Source organism: Podarcis pityusensis, assembly GCF_964106645.2.
Source record: "Podarcis pityusensis genome assembly, chromosome: 6".
NCBI classification, from domain to species: domain Eukaryota; kingdom Metazoa; phylum Chordata; class Lepidosauria; order Squamata; family Lacertidae; genus Podarcis; species Podarcis pityusensis.
In genome coordinates this window covers 42,836,805-42,855,276 of record NC_138030.1, presented here as the reverse complement: position 1 = coordinate 42,855,276, position 18,472 = coordinate 42,836,805, and the positions used below count along the sequence as shown (strand labels likewise).

The following is an 18,472-nucleotide window of genomic DNA, read 5'->3' as shown; positions in this document are numbered from 1 at the left end:
TCAGGACTTCTAGAGTTGGTGAGTCTTGCTCCTTATTCAATATGGTGTCCAAAAGATTTGCACTGAACCAGCTGCTAAAATGAAGGGGGGGGGGGGAGAGAAAACCTTCCTTTTATCAGTGCCTTGCTACCTACAACGTGCTTTTAATTCCCAAATCATGTCATTTGTGATTTCAGGTGACCGACAGTATGAAGCACAAGGGTTTTTTGTTGTTGGTTTTTTTTTTTTGCACTATCATCCATACTAAGTCATTGTCATCAAAATGCCAGCTTGTCCCCCATCCCAATTTAATCCAGTTTTTTGTATAATACCTTAAAAACAACGACACACAATTCCCAATGACCCGTCCATGATATCTCAGCAACCCGTTTGCAATACAAAGCCGCCATCTGGAAGCAACCTTAGCTCAACGATAAAAATAGAGTGGGAGAGAATGCAAGTAAGTGGCATGATATGACGTGTGGCATTACGTGACACAGTCTCTCTTCCCATGAGAGCTGTCTTGCTAGATTCAAGCACTGCCTCTTTCTAGTACTCCACTGTTTATTCAATCCAAAATGTGCTTAGCAGCCCACTTCTTCAGTGCAGCTCACAAATCCTGCCTTTCTAAGTGGAGGCCACTTGTTATGGCCACCACCTCCTTCTCTGCCACATGCACTCATAAACAATTAATAATTGTGAAAGGTCTAGTTGCAAGGTCTGGTGCAGACAATAGAAGTATTCAGAGTCACCTGGCAACACCCGCCCAGGTGTGGTACCTCCAGTACTGCCTAAGCAATCCCAGGGTGGTGTTAGGAACTGTCAGGTGTTCTCAGTACCCATTCAGACTTCTCTGTGTCTCCACCCCTCAGTTAACTAGATAGCATCACTTAAGGTGGAATTAAATTCTCTGTCACACACTGTTCTGGATTCTAGAGTACACAATAGTTTTGTGAACTGCAGCGATCAAGTGTGAGGCAACATAGACATTTCTTCATTCTTGGCTCTGGGTTAATGTTTAGCGTACACAGAAGGTTATTCAAATAATGATTCTTTGACCTTTTTTATCCACCTCTTTCCTTGATCTTTATTGTACTTTCCCTGGAATTATAGTTGAGGTTGCCAGTTAAAATTGCCTAAAATGAGGATTTGCATCACCAAAAAGGAGATACCAATTTGCATAAAATTTGCATGTGGTAGTATATCTACAGCTGTGCAAATTTAGAAATAATATGCCTTTCTTGTCTGAATGGAGGATAGTGAGAGCTATGTGAGTATGACTGTGCAAAGGTAAAACTTGTGTTCATTGCTTTTGCTTCTGGCCTTGCCCACTACCCAGATTAAAACTAGCATGCAACAACTTTCTCACACGTCAGAGGAATATGCCAAAGAATTGGGTATTCGAGGAAGTTTGCCAATTGCAAAACAGGCCCATCTTACTGCTACTACTAGAGGCAAGTCATCTTATCTCTGTCCTTCCAGCTTTGCCTTGCCTCCTGATTTGCTGACAACAGCTGCTGAAAGCTAAATGCTACCTACAAGGCGGATGTGGGAAGAAAACAACAAAACAAAACTCAAAATAACCAGATGCAGAAAGAAACCACCTACAGCAAGCACAAACGTGAGCCCTGCACCTCTGAGCAGAGACTCTGCAAGGGCTTTGCATTGTCTGGGGCCTGCTTAACCCCAATAGCCTCCATCCCCAGGGTGGCTAGTGGTTAAGAAAGGATATTGTAAAAGATGGGTCATGTCGAGGGCAAGACTGAAGGCAGGGGTGGAGGAACACATAATCATCAAAATATTCTGGGATGCTCAACGAAGCTCAACTAGGGTGGGCAGATTCTAACAAGGAGAGGGTGCCAGCACATTGCAAGGCAAACAAACAAACAAAACCACCTGCTAAAATTCTCTTTTCCATGCAATCATTAAAATGGCAGGACCCAGGGTCTCTGTTTCACCTAACTGAGCACCCTAACCGATGTGCTTTGTGCCACCCTGAGCCAAACACATGAACGATCTCTTATAGGAATCAAATCAACCTGCAGTTTTTAGGGTCCTGAATGTGTCTGTGTATGTGTGTGCATCCAGAGCACTGTTTCTCACCCTTGCTTCTTTCTATGATATTTCCTGGTTACATGCATTGTCTTCCTTCACATGCTGGCTGAACGTGGACAGCAGGAGGGCTTGACTCCTCTGCTGACTGGCGACAGGGAGCAGGACTGGCTTATGCTGCCTTGCATCTTCTTGCATGGGTTATTTATGTGCCTAGGGCTGGGTTGTCTGAACCTCCCTAATAATATGTGTAGTAGTTAAGTGATGTACATATGCATATGTGAACTAGGGCAGGGAGACACAGAGAGACAGAGAGATCTGAAATTCATGAGGGGCCAGGGTTTCCTCTCAGTAGTTTCATGGAGGAATGGCACTTCTCACTTCGATCTTCTTCAGGCAGACCTTTGCCATTTGTGTCAAAATGGTGGGATGTTCATCCCTAATAACAAACATCAGTGTCAACATCAATCAGGAGCAGGGTGTGATTATTGCAATTTCTTCTGCCTATAATCAATCAATACCTTATGAAGGGCTGGGCTGCACTATGTATTGAATGGATGTTTTCTTTGATTATTGAGATTAAGATTGTTATAATGTGCATACCATGTGCTGCCTTTAATGCGGAACAAATGGGCACATTGCAAAAGCAGAAAATATACATCATGAAGGCCAGTATAGTTGACACACTCCTATTAGTGCTGGAACACTCATCTAGGACAATGCTGTCATTATTATACGTTGCCCTTATTCACCCCATTTTTACGGGAGGAAAATGAAGAGTCCTTTCCTGGTAGCAAAGGTCAGGTAAAGTTCCCTCTTTAAAAACACACCACTGCAACCAAACTCACCCCCATCCCTTTTATGTACAAAACAACAAATACAAAACCATTGCTAGGGTTGCTTTTTTGACTGTGCCTCTGCCTGTAGCCTGAGACAAAGCATGTTTTCTTGCCATGCGGAAGAAAATGATAGGGAAAGCATGGCTTGTTTAATTTCTCTATATTGGGCTATTTTAAAAAGGCACAGGAGCAGATAAATGGTTTGATCTGTGGCAGGGATGGAGAATCTTTCTGACCCTCCAGATGTTGCTGCATTCCTGACTCCCATGAGTCAAGCCAGCATGGCCAATGCTAGGAGTTGTAGTCAGAGGCAGAGCTAGCCGCTCCGGCACCCAGAGTGGCGTACATGCTGTGCACCCAGGAGCGGGGCCATGGGGGCGGGGTGAGCGTCCCAGGGGGGCACCGCAGCGTGTGTCCCATGTGGGGTCGAGCGAGCCGCCCATTGCGGGCTGCTTCCTGGGCGGCGGGGGGGGGGAGGGAGCTGTGCCCCTTTGCCAGCAGCCTTCCTCCCTTCCCCCTTCCTTTTGACAGTTCGGGGGAGGCTCCCCCCCCCCAAGAAGCAGCCCAGGAAACAGCGCGCCACCCGCCCACAACTCCCAAGCCTCCCCTGAGCTGTCAAAATGAAGGGGGAAGGTGGGAAAGCCGGCGACAAGGCGGCGCAGCTCTGCCCCTTCCCCCAATGGCTCGGGGTAGGCTTGGGAGTCGCGGGCAGGCAGCGCGCCAAATGTCACCCCCTCAGTGATGACACCAGGGGCAGACCGCCCCTACCACCCCCTTCCTCTGCCCCTGGTTGTAGTCCAACAACATCTGGAGAGCAACAGTTCCTGATCACTGAGTAGTTTAAATTGGCTGTCTTTTAGGTAAAGGGACCCTTGACCATTAGGTCCAGTCGTGGCCAACTCTGGGGTTGCAGCACTCAACTCGCTTTATTGGCCGAGGGAGCCGGTGTACAGCTTCCAGGTCATGTGGCCAGCATGACTAAGCCACTTCTGGCAAACCAGAGCAGCGCACGGAAACGCCGTTTACCTTCCCACCAGAGCGGTACCTATTTATCTACTTGCACTTTGACATGCTTTCAAACTGCTAGGTTGGCAGGAGCAGGGACCGAGCAACGGGAGCTCACCCCGTTGCGGGGATTCGAACTGCCGACCTTCTGATCGGCAAGTCCTAGGCTCTGCGGTTTAACCCACAGCGCCACCCGGGTCCCCTGGCTGTCTTTTAGGTGTCACACAAATCTTTTCTTAAAAATTCCACCCAGACATTTAAAAGCGTTTTTACTATCTCTAGATTCTAAGTGTACTTTTGTCTGTTGGTTGTCTTGAGCAAAAATATAAGATCTAGGCAGATCAGCCCCAAAAGCCTGTCAAATTCAGCATCCTATTCTCACAGTGGCCAATCAAATGCCTGTGAGGAGCCTGCAAGCCAGACCTGAGTGCAATAGCAGTCTTCTCACTTGTCACATCCAGCAACTGGTATTCAGAACAGAAGCGTAACTTGGTGCTGGCAAAACTGGCCCCTGCTGGGTGCAAAAATCGCCTATCAGACTGTCGAGTGTATGACATGTATATGTGTGGCAATGTGCCACTGCTGTTGCTGCGAGATCAGTCAGATGGATGGGGCACAAATAATAAAATCACTAATACTACTACATCTTGTGGAAACAAATTTCATAATTTAAATATGAGCTGCAAGAAGTACTTCTTTCTGTCTGTCCTGAGTCTTTCAATGTTCACTTTCATTAGAGGTCCTGGCTTTTATTTTTATGAGGGAGAAAAACTTCCGCTTTTTTCTCCTCTCACTTGCATCTTTCTCTAAACTAACAGAGGAATCCTCTGTAGACCTACATAAAAGTAAGTCCCACTGACCTCAATGTGGTTTAACTTTCACATGAGCCTGCATAAAATTGTAGGCTTTAAAAATCCCAAATGTCGTACTCTTTCTTTGTAGGGGAATTTGTTCCAGCCCCTTGTTTGTGAGTGTATTTTATTGGTTTAAGGTTACAGTGCTATATGCACTTACCTGCCAGAAAGTCCTGTTGAACTCTATGGGTCCTGTATCTGTGTCGACTTCATAGGATTTTGCTGTAATATTTGTAAATCACATTGAAATCACTGATAAAAGGCAGTATATAAATGTTTTAAACGTTTCAAATGAATGCTTTCAGGCAGTCATCCTACAGAAGATGCACAATCTCTTTAACATTTTCTCTGCCACTGTTTTTTTACCTTTACACTATAATCCTATGCATGACTACTCAAAAGTAAGACTTAGTTAGTTCACCGGGGCTAACTGCCAAGTTAAAGGATTGCAACCTTATTTCTTACCATCCTGATGACCTGACCTGTTATTGCCACTGTGTTCTGACCCTGGTCTGAAAGCCAAATATTATCTTTGATATTTATACACAGTTCCAGCTAAGCAAGCTCCAGACCTGGTTTGGCCAGTAAGCACAACTGAAATCACACAGCCTTGAAACCCAAGTCTGAACACAACTGCAATAAGATTCCCTCCCCCCACAGCTTTCAGAGTTAGTTTGCTTTGTCTGTGCAAACAGATAGTTAACAGATTTTTCTGAGGGTAAAAAAAACTCCCTACAGCAACTCAATCCAGTGACCAGGCAATTTCAAGCATGTTATGTACTGAGTTGAATAGGATCCAAACTGCAGCAGTCTGATTGGTCCTAGAACAATAGGATCCAAAAGGCAGCAGTCTGATTGGTCCTAGAACAATAGGATTCAGAATGCAGCAGTCCGATTGGTCCTAGAACAATGCAGCGGTATGATTGGTTGGCAGGAACTACCCAATCATGCTCCAGATAGAAGTGAATCCACAACCTGATTGGCTTACAGTAGAATTCCGGAATTAGCCAATCATGTGCAGCCCATTGTGTAAATAATGTATATAAAGCAGATACTTTGAGGAGATTCATTCATTCTTCCTCACCACTATGAGCTGAATAAAGAGCATGAAATCACTTTGCGACTCTGAGTATATTTCAAAGCAGAAGCTGCTTTTGAAAATAATAATAATAATAATAATAATTAATAATAATAATAATTAATAATAATAATATTTTAAAACAACAACTTTCCTTTGAAATTTAATAAACACTTCAACACATTCCCTGCAAGCAGAGTTTTGCTGATCAGTTCTAGGCATGTCTACTCAGAAGTAACACTAAGGCTGCATACACACCATATCTTTAAAGCACATTCGAATCAAACCCCACCCCCCAATTATGGGAAATGTTCTTAAGGGTGTTGGGAATTTTAGTTCTGTGAGGGGTAAACATTAGTTTCCAGGATTCTTGAGGGTGGGGAGGGGGAAAGGAGCTTTGAATATACTATAAATGTACAGTGCATACAAAGCCTAAGGCTGTTTACCTGGGAGTAAGCCACACTGAATTCTATATTACTTACTTCTGAGTAAACAAGCATAGGGTTGCCCCATAAACAATGTTACAGTTCAGTCAGAGGTTGCCCCATAAACAATGTTACAATTCAGTCAGAGGCATATTTACAGTCCCACTGAGTTTAATCTGATTTAATATTGTTTCAATTAGAAGGAGAGGGGAAACCTTCAAATAAATAGGCACTGCCTCCTGCATACAAGGGTGGGGTGGTTTGTTCAAAAAGCCAAGTAAAGTGAATTCCTGGGAGATTCCCAGTTGAAGACTGATATTAATTGAGGACAGTAGTGATTCCCAGCAACTGGTATCCAGAGGCAAGTCTCAGAAAGAAGGAACCAAAAAAACCAAACAAACAGCAAGCTACTAATTATCTTACTGGTAAGGCTACATGTGCAATACAAGCTTATGCATACTTGCTCAGAAGTAAATCCCACTTATCTGCATGGGGTTTCTTCTCAGGGTTAGGGTTGCAGCCACAGGCATTTCAAATTCTTGTTTCATGTTGAAATCCTAAAGATGTTTAGCAGGGAGTAATTTCCATAGTGGGACTTTCTTCTGGGTAAACATCCATAGGATTGTGATATAAGTGACCTAGAGAAATGCCTTGTTCCACCGCCTCACATCTCTGAGCTGACTCCTTGCAGCCCACCTCAGCCTGAGGTGTCTTGAGAACTGCACCTCATACACACAAACAAACAAATGCAGAGACTGTGTGTGTTTTCCCATGACAATGCAAGTCTGCCTCTTCCTTCCCTCCTGTTATTAGTGACTTTCAGGGCCTCGGGGCCCTGTTACAATACTGCAATTTCCCCTTTCACAACTTTTCCCCTAAGGCAAATATTAACCTCAGAAAAAAGATTTTCCTCAAGACCACAGCAGGAAAGTAATAATAATAATAATAATTAATAATAATAATAATTGTTATTTATACCCCGCCCTCCCCAGCCAAGGCCGGGCTCAGAGCGGCTTACAAGCAATAATAAAAACAAGTTGAATGATTACAACTTAAAAACAAAATTAAAATACAACATTAAAATAATGAAACATTAAAATATTAAAATGTAGCCTCATCGCAGGAGGAGAAGGAAAAGAAAAAAAGAACACAATTTCCAGCGCTATTTCTGGCGCTCCTTCCGACGTGGAGTAGGCATGCACAGCTTTCCATAGGCTGCAGGAGCTTCCTGCAACAGATGGGAAGCCAGCTCTGCTCCACTCCAGTTTCCAGGTCCCTGCTCTGCTCCACTCCAGTTTAGCACGGTGCACAGGAGCCGACCAAGAGGGCAGCAGAGGTCCATGGGCTGGTTAAACAACCCCCATGGGCTGCTTGTGGTTCATGAGCCTTAGGTTGCCAACCCCTGGTCAAAACTATGGCTTAGTCCAAGTGCAAGCTTGTAGAGAGGAGACTGCAGCTGCTTTGCTCTTCCTCCTCCAGTCCTGCCATAGGTGAGAGCTTGGTGAGAGCTTGTGGTTTGCCTCAAATGAGACAAACCATGAACCTGGGTTCAGATGACATACTAAGGCAACCTTTGTTCAGTGAAAGCAGAACTGGAGGAAGAGCAAAATCGATACACTCACCGCTATGGGAACGCCCACACTGGCATGTTCATGTTAAACTGTGCTTTGGCTTAATGTTGCTTGCAAACCAAATTAATCTGCATTTTTTAAAAAGCCCACACCAAACAACGAACTAGACTTTTAATGCAAAGACCCATTTAGTGCCATGTGTAACTAGACCCCCAGAGAGGAAATTGCCATAGATAAGAAAGGGCACCTTGGAGTAAGCCACATTTAATACGATAGATCTTCCTTCCAAGCCAACATGCATAGGGTTTATTGCACATGTCCTCAAGAAACTTTATCAGGGCATGATGAAGATCTCGAAGCCCAATGTGAGGATGTCACTGGCAGAGATATAACCTAAATAGTATCAATCCTCGATCTGAGACGGCTGATGTTCTTATTTCAGCTGCGTCTCTGTATGTCTCTCCATGTGTGCCAATGCTTTAAAAATAAAAAAAGCCCTTGCATGACTTTAATCCAGTGGTTTATTGCAAAGCCCACAGAGACAAAGCTGGCTATAGTGAGAGATTTGCTTGGATCCTTCAGTCCAATGATGCAGATACGGTACTTTGCCATGGCAGATGGATGGGGGAAGGGAAAACACAGCTACCACATTGCCCTGTCTTTTCATGAACTTGATCCACAGTTGACTGACATGGGTATTTTTGCACCATCTGAAGCAACCTGGAATATATAGCTTTGTAGAGACTTTGAGAAAAGAAGACCAGCTCATTCCAAAACCTTCTGAAAACCTGAACCACTGCCTGTCCAAAATTACGACTTGTAGGTGTGACCGCTGTGTTCTACTCCAGATGAACTTAAGCAATTGCATATTCACAGCGATCCTCCTGGGATTTTCATGACCTCATTGTGAAAACAAACAAGACTCTCAGTGAGGATCTTTTGGAAACTGGGCCAGCCTTATCACGAGGCAGGGGGTATTCTCCAGAGTAGCCAGATGCAAAAGAGGAGATAGCCCCCCCCATCACCACACCTCTAATAGTTGTGTAGAAGATGGAATTTCATGACAAGCTACCTATGATGAACATATGTCTTTGACACAATTCAGTGGTTTGTCTGGAGTGAGACAAAGTTAGCTTTGGTCACCTCAACTCAAAAAAGGTATTGTAGAGTTGGAAAAGGTTGGCAACCAAAATGATCAAGGGGCTGGAACAACTTTGCTATAAGGAAAGGTTGCAGGATTTGGGGATTTTTAGTTTAGAGAAAATGCAAGCAACCCCATACATTTAACTTAAGTGTGCTGTTTTTCTTTTTTTTATATGCACTACACTGCAATACTGAAAACCTTAATAAAAATTATTACCAACCTCTCCCTTAAGCGTGCTTTAAATGTATGGTGTGTACACAGCCTTGATCTTTGTTCCACTTCACTAAAACATACTAAAACCACATAAGGTTTGTTAGCACAGCAACGTTAGACATCCCATTAGATGTCCCATCACTCATATGACAAGATCAAGTGATCATTTAATGGCTAAAACCAGAAACTCTTGCTTCTAAACCCAGTTAAATCCCATGCTGAAAGTCTCCATGAATACCCATTGAGGATCAAAATGGCTATATATTATTTTCATTATAGATGTGATGGCAGAAAATGTTTCAGCAGTAAGTCAAGGCAGGAGAATCTTGGGCTATGTATGCGTTGTCATTTACTCTGGCTCCAGTGCACTCCCACCACTGGTGTTTGAAGCTGTGTGCGCATGTTGTTAGCCACAATCCAGATCTGTCCTGCAGTTTCTTGAGAAATACTGCCGTTTGATGTGCCCCCGCCCTCAAGGCAGCTACTATCTAATTTGAAAACGTAAGCCATGTTCACTTCACAGTTAAGCCGAGGTGTGCACCTTTGAGACAGCCATTGTGCATGCTCATATGACAGCACATGAATAGGATTTGGAGGGGGTTGCAGGCACTGGAAAAGCAAGTGAGTCATGTGCAGTGGGTAAAGACAGCCCTGCCACCTCTCTGGTGTTCACCACAACGTGCAAATGCAATTCTGAAATGAAGCAGGGGAAACAACATTGCCGCATTTTAAACTGCTAATGTGTACATAGCCCTTTAGAAGTGTGTCTCTTCTCTTCTTCTCTCTCAGCTGAAGGAAACCATGCAAGGTTTCACAATGCAAGGTGGTTTTGTTTATTATGCCTATTTATATCAAGTGGACTTTTGTGCAGTCTATCAAGCCAAAGTACATCCCTGCAAATAAAGGCCTGAAAGGCTGGGGGTTGAGTTGCTCTGCGGCCTTCGTTGTGTTCCCCTCTTAAGCGGTACAGCTTAGACACACTGCCTGGACTGAACTTTTTAAAGCATTAAAAGTACAAAGAAGGATAAAAAAGGGGGAAAACCCCCTTTAAAAAGCCAAAAATTGCATGAGCAGGGGTTCAGGAATGTATCCCATGACACCGATGAAATATTTGGATAAAAGGCAGCATACAAATGTGAAACATAAATAAATAATCATCTGTGCAGAACAACAACAGAAAAATCACACAAAGAGCAAATATAAAGACAGATGGGGATGTGGCTAACAAATAGAGGTAGTATTTGGAATTCCCTCGGCTGTGCTAAAGCGAGCTGTTGGGCTGGAGTCTGGAGAGAATCAAGCTCACATCCTCACTCAGCCATGAAACTCTCTGAATGGTTTTGGGCCTTGCAGCCTAATTTACCGTACCTTACAAGGTTGTTGCGATGATAACATTAGGAAAATGGGAGAACCATGTACTCAAGAGTCCCTTGGAGAAAAAGCAGGAATACACATGTAATAAAGCTAAATCAATAGAACCCATTAATGCCAATAATGGCTTTAATCAGGAGTGCTGCTAGGTACTTAAAGGACTCAAGACACAGGTCCAGACACCAATTTGCATACCCTAATTTATATGTTATGGAGGCCTCTGGGAAATTATGGCAGTGGGTGTCTGTTGGGTTTCATCAGTACTGCGCTTTGCAGACTGTCCAGCTGCCTTATAAGCAAATTATTTTTTAAAAGTTTAATTGGGGGAATGGGGGGAGGCAGGAGATCTGAGGTCTGCAACAAAAGACCCAGGGCTTGGGCCCCTGGGCCACTTCCTAACAATGCCTCTGGTTTTATTACCCTAAACTGTGTTATTCCTTGATTTGAACAGACTGGAGGGGCTAGCTATCCATGTGCAGGGAGGTGTTGTTGTTGTTGTTTGTTTTGTTGTTCTGTCCAGCAACCCTTCTTCCAGGCTAAGTAGGTATAATCTTAGAAGGACAATATCATGTAGCATTTTTTTCAAAGCTTTGACTCCGTTTCACTTTCAAGGCAATGTTCCTAGAGAACAGGCATCACACAGGGAACATTGCGTCCCGTAAGCTTGCCATTTGAAACAGCAAGCTTGGGGATTCCCTTTAGGAATAGGAGAGAGATTTGATTCAGATCACATTTAAAGCTGAACTTATCCAATTCACAGTTTCCAAAACAATACGAGAACCAAAACACACCTATCTTTCTAAGTTTGCTGTTCTCCCACCAACCCATGTGTACAAAAATGGATATATTGGGGGAAAGTGTCCCTAAACATGAATGTATTAGTAAAGACTACACACAAAAACACGTTATAATGGGCAAAATTACTTGCAAAAGCAGAGGAAGAATGAAGGCTGGGAGAAGAGCAGAGAGAAGAAACACCAACATTTCGCCGATGAAAATAGGGGCCACAGATCCTAGGGCTTGCCGATCAAAAGGTTGGCCGTTTGAATCCCCACGATGGGGTGAGCTCCCGTTGTTCAGTCCCTGCTCCTGCCAACCTAGCAGTTTGAAAGCACCTCAAAGTGCAAGTAGATAAATAGGTACCGCTCTGGCGGGAAGGTAAACGGCATTTCTGTGCACTGCTCTGGTTCACCAGAAGCAGCTTAGTCATGCTGGCCACATGACCCGGAAGCTGTCTACGGACAAACGCCGTCTCCCTCGGCCAGTAAAGTAACCCCAGAGTCGTCCGCGACTGAACTTAACGGTCAGGGGTCCCTTTACCTTTACCATTCCATCTATCATTTCTCCAGTGAAAATAGGGACATCCTAAGGAAAAGTGGGACATTCTAGGATCAATTCAGAAACCTGGGCGGCTGCTCTAAATCAGGGATGTCCCTGGAAAATAGGGACACCTGGGGGGTCTGCCGTGGTACACCTGCATCAGCGCAACCAGATGCCTTCATCTGACACAAGTCCAATAAAACATGTCTCTTCCATGCCCTGCCACAGCAGGTACTGTAACTCTCAAGTGCTTTGACTTTGCTCCTAGGCACACTATTGCCTCTCGAGACAGACAAATGGCAACAATACAAAAATGTGTTTATTAGGAGAAATTAACAGAAAAATGTTGCAAATTTTTCATGAGGTTTCTTGTTTTAAAGAAACATCGCAGAAATGTGGAGAACTGAATTTAAACTTGCAAAATGAGAAAGTGAGAAAACTGAAATGGATAGTTTCCTCCCGGGTAGATGCCCTCACAGATAATCGTATCCTGGAGAGAACAAACAGCAGCAGCCTAAATCTGACTTCTGAGTAAACACGCACAGGATGTACAGTTAAGTCCGTTTATGTGTATCTGGGATACAGATCTGATTTTAAAAGCCAGACTTCCCTGGGCTTTTGGGGGTGGGGGACTAGCTGCTCCCTCTTCCTTGTGTTTCCGATTTGCTTGGCAAGCTGCAATCTCTTTCCCTTAATCCTACAGCTCCCCTACTAGGCAAAGCCCTATAAATAGCCTCCCAGCACACGCCTCCCCCTCCAAACGGAGCCCAGCTGCCGCCGCCGCCATGTTCTCGGGGCTTGGCTTTCCCGGTTCACTCGCGTCAAAACTTCCACCCTGCTGAGGTCACAGCTTCATTTGCATTCCGGAGGGGGGGGAGAGCTCGGCCAATCGGGAGCGTGCGGGCTGGTGACGCCTCGGTTTCCAAGCGTATTAAGAGCCCTGCGCTCAGCCCGAGCCGGTCGAAGCCAACCAGCGGGCTGGGGAGAGCGGCGGACGTGAAGGGAGCCTCCACCAAAGACCATCGTTAAGCAGCAACAGCCGCGGCGGCTTCCGCGGGAAACGGACCGAGCCCAGGCTGCGCTGCCATTGCCTCTTGCCGACCCGCACGTTCTCTTAAAAACAGCCCGGAGCCTTAAAGGGACCGCCCCGACCTCGCCACTAAGCCAGCCATGAGCCAAATCCAGCGCTGGAATGGGAGCTGCGTTAGCAACTGCAGCCGGGCGGACATGGTGCCGGAGATCGCCGCCGCCGTGGGCTTCGTGTCCAGCCTCCTCCGCACCCGCGGCTGCGTTAGCGAGCAGCAGCTTCAGGTTTTCAGCGGGGCCCTGGAAGCGGCGCTCACAGGTGAGAGGACGGAGCCCCCTCCGAAGGATAAGCGGGGATGTCTTTCTCTCTTGGACTCATGGTGGGGTCAGTTTCCTGGGCCAGGTTACTTTTCCCCGTCGCTGAACAAGTGAGGGACACCCACCGGTCTGCTGCGATCTCCTCTTGTCTTTCCTCCCCACCCCCGTCAGTTTTCTAGATGTCAGCATCCCTAGGAAAAATCTTGGGTCACTTAGATCAGGTTATGTCTCTCTTCTCCCTACCCCACCTCCCAAAGCCAAACGCAAAACTTTTTTTTAAAAATTCCTCACCTATAGCTGTGTAAAGGTGCAGTGGTTGGAGAGAATTACCTCCACTTCGGTGGGAGACTTTTTTGTTTCTAGCAAAGCATTCTCTAACTGGGTATATCATTGCTGTAAAATAAAAAATTCAGACTGGAAAGCATCAACACAATCTGTTGGCTGTGCTTTCTCCCTTCTCTCTTCCTCTTCCCCTCCCCACGTTAATGTTATGACATCAGACAAAAACTTTTTTGAGCTACAAGGGTGTGGGAGAGGAGAGCTCTTTGTTCTTGTCAAAGAGGAAGCTTGATAGTGGCAGAAGCCACTAGGAAGTTCGTTTTGTGCAATCTTTGCCCCAAAGAACTGGGAGGATCAGAAGGGCATGCTCCTTAATGGGTTCTGTGGAGATCTGAACCCCTTTGTGGAGATCTGAACTCCTGCGAACTACATGGCTTTGTCTGAAGCAACTAGTGTCAATAGTTGTAGAGAATCTTATAGTTAAGTTTGTTCTACAGCTGCTTGAAGTAGAGACATAATTCTTCTGCCGCAAACTTAATAGCCATGGTGTTTGTGCTTTTTGGATAATTTATTCTCCCAAAGTACAATCTCAGACACACTTACTCAGACGTGTATCTCCACTGAGTTTAGTGGGACTAACACTCAAGAGCTGCTAGCAACTGAGTAGCCTCTATTGAGAAGGCTGTCTTAATCACTGCCCCTCTATTGTGTTACTGGATATATAATGCAATTAGAAGGGTTTTCCTAACAAATTAATTATGGGATAGAGCTGTACTGTCAGTTTGGGGTACAGAGGTGAGGATTGCCAGGGATGCATGCTAATGACATTGTCTGCCAAGGAGCTTTAAGTGATTAGTAAAGTACTTTGGCTAATGCATCAGTTAAACCTCCTGGAAACTTTAGTGCTTGGCTTCTAGGTTCCTGGTACTCCTGACCAAAAAAAAAAAAAAAAAAAAAAAAAAGCATCCTTACTGCCAAGCCTCAGAACTTGTCCACAACTATTCCTGTAACTCCCTTTTTATATTCCTCATGGGAAATGATGGTTCAGTTGTCAATGGAAAAAAAAGCCCTATTGAACTCAAAGCAGCTTATTAGAACAAACCTTTTATGGTGCTAGGACTTGGTCTGTGTAAAAGGTTTGCCTTAATGAATTTTTGAAAAGATTGAGAGCATATGGAAGTTGAAATCGGGATGATTGATGTCAGAGTCTGTATCAAACCGAAGGCATAGGATGGGAGCCCAAATAAAACACCAAGCTAGCAGCTGTACATTGCTTTGTGTAAAATGTCTCTTGTGTTTCAACAACTATTCACTGTGATCACTTACCATTCTTGGTGTTTCTTTTTGTGCCCTTGCAGAGCATTATAAACATCACTGGTTTCCTGAGAAACCCTTCAAAGGTTCTGGCTATCGCTGCATCCGTATCAACCATAAAATGGACCCTATCATCAACAAGGCAGCTAGCCAGATTGGACTCAACCTCCAGCAGCTATATCAGCTCCTGCCCAGTGAACTCACACTCTGGGTGGACCCTTATGAGGTATCCTACCGGATTGGTGAGGATGGATCCATCTGTGTTCTATATGAAGCACCTGCAGCACCTGTGAGCTCCTATGGGATGCTCACCTGCAAAAATCAGATGATGCTGGGGCGCACCAGCCCTTCCAAAAGCTACATGATGACAGTCTCCAGCTAAGCACTCCCCGTTGTCCTTACACTGCCAAGACATGGGCTACTGTATACCTCACCTGAGGATGTATTTTTTTAAAAATGAAGAGCTATTTATATTTTTTTTAAAAAGAGAAAATCCAAAATGAAATCAAATAGTAGGCACCACTCTTCCGTGGAGTGGTGTTGAGGTGCCTTTTTAAAAGCTGTTGCAAGCTTGCGAGTCTATTAAAAAAAAAAAGCCAATATCTACCTAATTGGTGTTGGATGACAATTCTGGAGGGTTGACCTACCTACCTGGGAAATGCAGGGTTGGAAACAAAAGGGGGGTGGGGCAGGGCACAGCACTTTTCAGCAGTGACTAACTATGGGGTAAGTGCTACAACAACTGTGAATCTAAAGGCCAGGATGGTAGTACTTAAGTCATGAACCCTACATGTTGAGATCGGGGTGTCATGGCCTCATTCTAGCTGTGACAGTTTTCCTTAAAAGTCCATTCGTTTTTATTAAACTGATATACAAGTTCTGCTTCACCACCAGCTTCACCCACTATCCTAATCTGAGCAATTCCTTCTGCTTTCTCATGGCTTAAAAGCATTTTACTAAAACACAGTCTCAATGATAGCCACTTTCTTTGGTCTATTGGGTGTTGAGTTTCTTAAGTGCCAGCCCATCTTTTTGCACAAAACTTGATTTCTTTCTTTCTGCACCGCATCCTGTACCTCATGCTCATGCAAAATTCCAGTTGGCACCCAAATGTGTGGTTTCTAAAATCATAAGGAGATTTGCTTGGGTAGGAGCACCAGGATCTGGGCTGCATCACTGGCTGGTCACTCTAGCAGTCAGCTCCCATAAAACAAAAAAGTGCAATGGCCAGGCCAATGTGAACTAACCTACCTACTGGGAGATGGCCTTGATCAGGGTTTTATCTGTTCTGATGCCTTTATCTTGACCTTGTAAAATTCCTGACTATGCTGCCAATAACTGCTGAGACGTGATTTCAAAACCAGGGCGCTTAACTTTTTTCTTTTTTTAAAGACCAACGTCTTCAGAGCACAAGGTGTTCTTGGTTTTTCTCTTGCTTTGAAGGGATGACTGCTTTGCCATCCCCAGAGCTTTTCCTCCTCTGCCTTTCATGAATTGAGTTCTCAAGACACTGTGCAATATATTTTCCTAAAATTTGGGCACTCTGGAGGAGGAGAGGCTTCTGAGGGACAGTTTTCTGTTCTCGAAGCAGCTATTAACTTTTCAAAACATTTTCTCACACAACTCTTAAAATGTTTTGTGCTCGAGTGTATGAATGTTTGAACAGGGAAATCTCAGCACCGCAGTGGCATACCATTGAGGGGGTATTGTACAGAATAGGGTTTTTTTAAAGACCACCTTTTTAAAAAGCTGGAACCTGCCAGGAAGTTCTCCTGGGCAACCTCTATTGAAATGGATAGAAGTTTAACAAGAGTGTCAACTACACAGTTCCTATTCATTTCAGTTGGGTTTGCATGGTGGGAACTTCCTTGCACCCCAAATTTTCTAGCAGGTGCATCAGCCCATCTGTGAAATCATTTTAATTTCTTCAGGCTCAATATGTGAAGCTTCTAGTGTTTGAGCATCAGACCCTCCAGTCAATAAATGCAAAGGTTGTAAAGCACTAAGGGTCCCCTATAAGCTTAAAAGATGTGCTGCCACTCCGTTAGCATACTTGTGCAATATTTGGTAGCATGACAAGGGGAACACTTTCTGCACTGTAGCTTTCCCCCCTCCGAGGAAAGATTCTGTTCAAAGTCTACCTGGGAGGTTTGTTCCTTATCTGGTGCATTGAAAACATGATACGAGTGGGAACTGTAACATGTCCAGGAAAAAATAAGTTGGTTTTGCTACACTCCCTGCCTCCACATGGAATTTCCCTAATGCCAGTACTTGTTTGGCTTGCCAGGTTGGCATGATCAATGCAACTCTGTTTAAATGTATCTTAGTAGTTCCCCTTATTCCTTCTTTACCAACGAAGGGTGCTTCTAAAAAAACAAGCTCTTATTCCATCTCCTTTGTTTCCCCGCCCCCCTCCCCAACATCTTTGAAGGATTGATTGGGGGAACAGAAAAGGTTACCAAATATCATGCTATTGTACCAGGCATGGAATCTAGTATTAAGATTTTTGTTGTTGTTAGCATTAAGCCAACCAAATTTGGCCAAAATCTGTTTTGTAACGTGCATGTAAAAGCTGTGAATTGATGTATGCTCTTTGTTGCCTTCTGACTACAAGCCTGACACAAACTGTTGCAGTGCTGACTAGCTGTGATTTAGGAACAGCTTATGGGTGTGAGTGTGTGCCCTTTCCTCTCTTTCTTTTCAAAAACGTTTGCAAAACTTGAGCTGGACTGTTGAGCGGGACCTACTTTTCATAATTGGTGAAAATAATACAAAGTTTGTAAGCTATTTTGTGTTGGGGGGATGATTATTGTACAATAGTGTTTTTATATGCAAAATGTACAGATATATTGAAAAATGTACACTTTTGTTACTTTAATAAAAATGTAGCAATTTAAATACGTTGCTGGAAATAATCCGAGGCACTGGCTCATTCTTTGCAATAAGGGGTCCAACCTATCTGGCTCTTAAATAAAGAGCATTGCAACAATGCTGTTCCTACTCAGAGTAGGCCCATTATAGTCAACAGGCATAACTAACTTGGGCTTGTTAGTTTCAATGGGCTAGGGTCCTACTGTGAGTAGGACTTAGTTGATTGACTGCAACACTATGTCTACAATATGATAATTTTGTGTTTGAAAAATACCGTATTTTTTGCACCATAACTCACTTTTTTCCTCCTAAAAAGTAAGGGGAAATGTCTGTGTGTGTTATGGAGAGAATGCCTACGGGTGGCATGCCTACGGATTTTTCTCCTCTAAAAACTTCGTGCGTGTTACGGTCGGGTGCGTGTTATAGAGCGAAAAATACGGTAGCTTATTGGTGATGTAGAAAAAGGATGGGGATCTTGTGGCCCTTCAGATGATGGTAATGATAGACCTGCCAATTTCCATCAGCTCCAGCAGAGATGTTGCGAGTGGTAGACCAACAATAGATTCCCCACCCCTGTTATAGAGCTGTCATAGTTTGCTGGTTATATCTCCCATTTTTTCCTCCATCCTCCTATGGGCCTCTGGTCAAGCTGTTTTTTCAAGACACTGTACCCATATCTCAAACAGTGCTTGGGACCACTAGAAATGCGCAGAAGCAGCCCTAAAGGGGATTTATGATGGATTTATAGTTACTGTGTGCCTTCAAGGCAAGGCCTCAGGAGGGGAGGGGAGGGGAGGTCCAGGGCTCTGCTTG

General features: G+C 44.3%; 1 protein-coding gene across 1 annotated transcript; it reads left to right on the top strand.

The window, feature by feature from the left end:
- Positions 1 to 12,794: 12,794 nt before the first annotated feature.
- BTG2 (BTG anti-proliferation factor 2) lies at positions 12,795 to 17,703 on the top strand. The gene is made up of 2 exons (XM_081009652.1): positions 12,795 to 13,196; positions 14,833 to 17,703. Exons 1-2 carry the CDS (start codon positions 13,022 to 13,024, stop codon positions 15,168 to 15,170), a joined length of 513 nt encoding a protein of 170 aa, XP_080865778.1. The 5' UTR covers positions 12,795 to 13,021; the 3' UTR covers positions 15,171 to 17,703.
- The last annotated feature ends 769 nt before the right edge of the window (positions 17,704 to 18,472 follow it).

Coding starts and splice junctions, on each gene's coding strand:
- BTG2 (XM_081009652.1), top strand. CDS start 13,022: ATGAGCCAAATCCAGCGCTGGAATGGGAGCTGCGTTAGCAACTGCAGC. Junction 13,197..14,832: donor CCTGGAAGCGGCGCTCACAG/GTGAGAGGACGG, acceptor GTGCCCTTGCAG/AGCATTATAAACATCACTGG.